The 6,963-nt window shown below is 35.1% G+C and overlaps 1 protein-coding gene across 1 annotated transcript; it reads left to right on the top strand.

The window, feature by feature from the left end:
* The first annotated feature begins 5,767 nt into the window (after window positions 1-5,767).
* LOC129572015 (cuticle protein CP14.6-like) lies at window positions 5,768-6,313 on the top strand. The gene is made up of 2 exons (XM_055451916.1): window positions 5,768-5,947; window positions 6,041-6,313. Exons 1-2 carry the CDS (start codon window positions 5,808-5,810, stop codon window positions 6,243-6,245), a joined length of 345 nt encoding a protein of 114 aa, XP_055307891.1. The 5' UTR covers window positions 5,768-5,807; the 3' UTR covers window positions 6,246-6,313.
* The last annotated feature ends 650 nt before the right edge of the window (window positions 6,314-6,963 follow it).

The raw sequence follows: 6,963 nt of genomic DNA, 5'->3' as shown, positions 1-6,963 counted from the left end.
AAGAGAGTGTCATCATTTCGATTATACTGAGCCATATAATCAACGAACACCACGAAAACGAATAGGCGTATTGAAATTTAACTTGACCATTTTTATGTTGAAACCAAACGAACCATATGCCCATTTAACCGCAAATAAAATCAATTTTTTTGTTTTTGGTTTAATATGGTACGAGTTTTTTTTTACCCAATTTAGTTAATAAGATATTTAACAACAGATGATTCAAATAATTGTTACTATGAAGATGCTAGGCATTTTTTCACCGTGGCCCAATTATAAGGCAACCCAGCTCATTTATCCACCAATTGGGTACATTTACCGCAAAAATCTCTTCACAAAATGGCAAAAAAATTAGTTATTGCTTGATTAAACTTGAAATTTTGTGGTATGTTTCATTCGTTTCGAATTGCAAATATTACAAAAAGGCACCATTGATGGCAGAGATCTTTCTAACATGACATTGATGAAAAAGAAGCTATTCCACGTGGATACCGTTGGAATAAAATGAAATTAATATAATTGAGCCTTTCAAAATGAAAAAAAAGTAAAAGCAAGTACCAATTAAACTTTTTGACTGAGTTTCACTATTTCATTTGCTATTATCGCCTTCAACTGCTTTGGCAATCTAAAGTGTAGTGTGCTAAGGTGGCGAGTATCATCACATAACGACTTGTATTTTCAAGATACCAGAATAACGATACCATTTTTATGAAATTAAATGACTTACCATGTGCACCTGCACGATACACGTTTTGACTAGGGGGAAAGATCAATTGGTCGTACGCTATTATCTATGTTATTGGCTATTCATCGTTATTCATTGGTATATTGGTGTGAATTGGTGAAATAAATTGAATATTAGTGTCAATCGTGTACATTTAATGTGAACTCAACATAAAAATATAGAACAATAGAGACCGATGTACGCCGATATCTGCCAATATGCAGATAAACGCTTATTTTTGAAAAATAACAATACATCAGCGATTTCGTTTAGATTCACGTTTAAGTGCTACGTACTTTTGGTTAAAGCGCTGTACCTAACGCTATACTTCTACCTGTATCTGCTTCTTATATCAAACGAATCTTTGAAAACTGATTATGCATGAAATAAAAAATTAATAGAAACCAGAATCTACATTTATTTTTAATTACTATTTTCTATAAACCTAGCTATGAACAATCACATATGAATTATCTTACGAAATTATGTTTAGTTCATGACACTTGATAAAGTTTAAGTGCTGCGTACTTAAGATAGTACTTAATTGCCGTAGTACTGGTCTAGAAATCAATGACACTAGAAATGACATGATAAGTTTGCTGACAAATATGTACTTAAGTACGCGGTACTCGAGCAATGACCTAAGTACGCGATACTTGAGCAATAGATTAAGTGCGCTTCACCTAAATATCTCTACCAATTTTAGTACGAAATATTGGTATATCGGCGAAATCTAGGGGAATATCACGCTTAAATTATTTCAAATATTTCAAAAAAATCCAATTTATCTCAAAGAATCTGTCGTATGAAATATGGTGGATATTTGTGAATACGGCGGAATATTGTGGATTTTTGTGATTATGAATGATATTTAAATGTATTTATTTGGATTTAATGCAAAAAATCTCAAATATCTCCAAAATCCACAAAAATCTGATTTATTTATTCGAAATATTCGAAAATATATCATACAATTGATGTTTATTTCAAATATTTCAAATATCTCACAAGATTCTGGAGCGTGATATTCCCCTAGGGCGAAATATTCAAATATCGGTTAAATATTTGTAAAAGGTCATGGAATCGTTACAAATTATCATTATTTGTTATATTGAGGCTTATTCAGAGGAAAAAAAATGATCTTTCCCCCTAGCGTTTTGTGCTTCTCTTTCTTAATTAATTTTAGCATATTTTTTTCGTTCATTCATCCGACTTCTGCTCTTTATCAATTAATTTATTCAACCATCCTTCGTAAAATGAATTTAAAAAAAAATCGTTTTCTGTCCGTTGCTATTTACATGACGACAGCCAGCCAGCATATTTCATTATAAAAAAAAGTGAAGCTCTAATTTTTGCAAATTTTGTTTCGAATAATCAATGGAATCGGCGAGCCACAAAAATTTAAACACGTTTTGGCAATGTGACCAAGTTTTTAGTTTCTACGTAAGTCTACATTCTTCCAGCATAAACCTGATTTTCGCTCTTGTATCAGTTTTACGATCGAACGTGATAGCATTCGTACGAAAGTTCGCTTCAACACCATATTTATGACTCTGGCGAGCAGAAAATTAGAATGAGCATAAAATGCGATGGTTAATTCGACAATAACCACTATTGGCATGTGCTCTTCTAACTCGTGCATGACATTTCTTTTAGGTTCAATCTTATCGTGACTTTTTATCGTACCCTACGCTTTTTGTTGCATTCACGAAAATATTTTGAAAGTCATCCATTTTATTGGGTCTGGGAATTAATCGTGTCGATTTTTCAAAAGGTGGCGTAACTTTGCATGGTTGTATCGGGCAATACTTTTTTCTTTTTCACATGAGTGGTCTAGTGTCAAACTACAAAAATCATCATCTATCATTTCATCGAAGTTTGGATAAACATTTTTTTTTGCGCCTTAAATATGTCGAATTTTGTACCGAAAAAGCAACATTTCCCGCAAGCATTAATTTTTTGCTTTCATTTGAAGAAAACTGCGGCTGAAGCGCATCGAATGTTGGTGGAAGCCTATGGTGAGCATGCTCCATCGGAACGTGCATGTGAACGGTGGTTTTCACGGTTCAAAAGTGGTGATTTTAGCACGGAAGACAAGGAACGTCCCGGCCAGCCAAAAAAGTATGAAGATGCGGAATTGGAGGCATTGCTCGATGAAGATTGGAGTCAAACTCAAGATGAGCTTGCCAGAGCATTGAATGTTGACCGAAGCACTGTTGGATATCGTTTAAGGGCCCTTGGTTTCATTCGCAAGTTGTCAAATTGGGTACCACATGAATTGACGCCAGCGCAAGCTGAAAGGCGTTTAGTGACTTGCGAAATGCTGCTCGCAAGGCACAAAAAAAAGAGGTTTTCTGTATCGAATTGTCACTGGTGACGAAAAATGGATTCATTACGATAACCCCAAGCGCAAAGCATCGTATGTTAAGCCCGGCCAACCAGCAACATCACAGCCAAAACAAGAAATTCACGGCGACAAGGTAATGCTGTCTATTTGGTGGGATGAGGAGGGAGTGGTGTATTATGAGCTGCTGAGAAGTGGTCAAACCATCGATGGGCCTTTCTACCGACAACAATTGATACGTTTGAAACAAGCAATCAAAGAAAAACGCACGAAATGGGAGACCAGAAAAGAGACATTGATTTACCTACATGACAATGCTCGGCCACACATTGAGAAATCGGTCAAAAACTACTTGGAAAATAGCGGATGGGAAGTTTTGGCTCACGCCCCGTATAGCCCAGACCTGGCTCCTTCCGACTACCATTTGTTTCAATCGATGCAAAACCATATGGACGGAGAGCGGTTCTCTTCAGTTGAAGAAATCCAAAATTGGCTCGATGCATTTATAGCCTCAAAAGATGAGGAATTTTTTAAGGCAGGCATCCGTCAATTGCCCACATTGTGGCAGAAGGTCATCGCTTACGATGGACAATATTTTGATTGAAATGTAATTTCATTTTGGTATTCAAATAAATGTTTGAAAATTTAAAAAAATCGACAAAACTAATTCCCAGACCCAATATCTACCAAAATAGAATACTTCAAAGAGTTACACCAAAGCTTACATCTTATATATCAGGTTGATTGGCAGAGCAAAGTATATGATGAAGACTTTCGAAGAATGTGGAAAACCGCCAAACATTTTCATGCTTCATGTTAAATGAATTTATTAAAATAATGGGTAGAAAATGAAAGATTCTCATTTGATTTTTGAACTATTTCTTTTATTTATGCCATAATAGAGTCATTAGGGTCATATTCACTGCAGTGCTTGTACTTCGGTTGCATTTGGCAATGATGAAACGTAGACGTTTCGATGACATTTGAACTTCGGTATAAACAAATGTAAAATCAATATAACGACGAAAATCTCGTTCCCTTACAATAATTAAGGGGTGTATTTCATTTGGTAGGTCTGGCCATCAGCAAAAGTAACTACGCCGCCTGCTGAAAGTAACTACACTGCGAATATTTTCATGTCCCTCAAACTATTCTGGCAATCTAAATGAATAAAATTTCTTAAAGCTACCACATGCCCCAAACAACATTATTACATTCCGCCCAATTGTTTGATTAACACTAAAGGCATGAGCATCAACGAATAAAAGCGGGAGAAAATTGTGAGTTCTCTCTGTTGAAATTTACATGACGTGCTAGTTGTCATTAGTGCGACCGAATACGTTATATATCACCACCAAAATCTTTAACGTTCTCTTGTTCCAAATGATCAATGAATCGGATCATAAATTTCTGATCACGTTTCGGCAATGTAATCAAGTTTCAGTTTCTACATAAGTCTACATTCTTCCCGCATAAACCTGATTTTCGCTCTTGTATCAGTTTTACGATTGAACGTGCTAGAATTCGCACGAAATCTGCTTCAACATCATATTCATGACTTTGATGAACCAAACATCAAAAATGGCACAAATGCGATGGATGGTTCAACAATGATCACACTCAGTATGTGTTCTACAATCATGCGTATGTTGAAAAGTAAAGGACATTTCTATCAGGTAAAATCTCATTGTGGTTAATTTCTTTAAATTTTCATTGTCAACTCGTAAGAGTTTTTAAATAGTTTTTTCTATAATAAATGAAAAAGTTCCTACATTTTTCATGTGAAAGAGACTTTCCGCACGCTCTTTGTCATCCATAAATGAACCTATTTACAAAAACAGGCTACCGCAAAGAGTTATACCAAAGTTCAATAATTGAATAATGACCGAAATACATGATTAAGGTGTTTCCATGGGACGTTGAGACGTTACGCTGACGAGAGAGTCCTTAATTTCAAAGAACACTTCAATAGTCTTCCAATGGCAACTGATTGGATATGGATTCGTTTTCTTCGATTATTTTCTGTCAATTTTGAATCTATAAAATACCTCTGCAATCTGTAATGATCTGAAGTAAAAGTATTTGAAAACTTTCTTTTGACTAAGCACAATAAATAACTCGCATCACTTTTATTATTTGTTTTCATTAAAACTTTCTATATAACAATTGCAATGAAACTGGAAATTATAAGCTTTGGGTTGAATATTTTGGAAAAAAAAAACCGATGAATCAATTACAAGCCAAGTTACTGTTGTCTCATGACCGATAAGAATCCCATTCAAATGTTTTCGCTCCCGTCAAACCACTATCGCCTATCAAAATTCTTCCAATTAGTGTTAAAGTTCAAAGTTAAAATTGTAAATATAGTCTTGCTTTAGCATCGATTAATTTAAAATGAATAGATATTGACCTTAAGCTACTCCACACGCTCCCAAGCGGTGCTCTATTTATATTTTCAAAAGAATTTGAATTTAATGAGTATGCAAACGGCGCTGAATAATTTATCTGTTCCAGCTTCACCGCATAGTGGCTTGTAAATAATTCATTGGTCTCTCGTGGGATGTGTCGTAAAGTTCAAACACGGTTTAAGATGAAAAAAATTAAGAGATGGTCAAGAAATGGAGGGTGATGGATACATAATTTTTAGTATAAATTGGTTGCGACCACTTGCTCCAGATATCACAAGTATTTGAGCTGCTTTCGTGGATTAATCAAACCAAACAAACAAAACCCGTCAAAATGAAATTCGTTATCGTATTCGCTGCCCTCATCGCTGCCTCAGCCGCTGCTCTTCTCCAAGGCGCCTCACAAGAAGCTTTGGCCACCATTGTCAGCCAACAAAACGCCATCTCACCAGACCAAAGCAGTTACACATACTCGTAAGTATAGAAAATATACAGTGGACACTGGACAGTGTTCAGTGAGCATGAAGAAATCAAGTGAATAAATGTGAACATATATTGTATTTATAGATCACAGACCAGCAATGGTATCTCAGCCAAAGCCGATGCTACATTGAACCAACCACGTTCATCTGACGCCAGCGCATCATATGCCGTCCGTGGACAATACTCATACCAAGGACCAGACGGTGTTGAATACACCGTTCACTACATCGCCGATGAATTCGGTTTCCGTCCAACCGGCTCACACTTGCCAGTTGCCCCACAAGCTTAATTTGATGTTCAATTATTATTTTTTGTTGAAAATTGCAAATAAAAAGAAATAGTTGAATTATTCGAAGAAAAAAAAACGCATCTTTCATTCACTGCAGGAGTTTATTTATCAATCTATAGCTCGTGACATTTGAAGTTTTATACTTTTTCAATCGAACACAATCGGTATTTCACACACTTTTGAATTTACAAATGAAATTGTCGAACCGAACAGTAACAACGATCGGCCACTCCGGTACAACCTAAAATTGCAGAAAAATCACGAAATTGAGTGAAGAAGTCATTGTTATTATCAAAAAGTCTACAGATATCCTCACAGATGGATTTTTTTTATTTTTTCAAAATTAAAAAATAATTCGAAAGAACGGGACAGATTGTATAATTGATAAAAGTAATATGAATATTTGGTCCAGTTTTATTCATATTTGATAAATCATTGAAATGACTACATAGATAAATAACATGAAACTCCAATTATTTATCCAAACAAATATTATTTTATTGAAATCTAAAATTCAAAGAAACCAAATTAGATGTAGCACATTGGAGCAAGTTTCATTCAAATCTGGCAATATAATATTCAATTGTGACCACGCTGCTTCCTCAAGTAATGTGAGTTTTTGAATGTAAGGTGCAGGTGAAAAAGAATTTCAATTGATTGCCACTTCAAATCGATATTGCAACATCGGAGAATTTCTATTTAAATTGTATGAGACAGA

This window comes from Sitodiplosis mosellana, unplaced genomic scaffold, assembly GCF_009176505.1.
Source record: "Sitodiplosis mosellana isolate CC-2019 unplaced genomic scaffold, AAFC_SMos_1.0 Smas_scaffold_3972, whole genome shotgun sequence".
In the NCBI taxonomy this organism is placed as follows: domain Eukaryota; kingdom Metazoa; phylum Arthropoda; class Insecta; order Diptera; family Cecidomyiidae; genus Sitodiplosis; species Sitodiplosis mosellana.
This window is presented reverse-complemented; position numbering and strand designations above follow the sequence as displayed.

Coding starts and splice junctions, on each gene's coding strand:
- LOC129572015 (XM_055451916.1), top strand. CDS start 5,808: ATGAAATTCGTTATCGTATTCGCTGCCCTCATCGCTGCCTCAGCCGCT. Junction 5,948..6,040: donor CAAAGCAGTTACACATACTC/GTAAGTATAGAA, acceptor TTGTATTTATAG/ATCACAGACCAGCAATGGTA.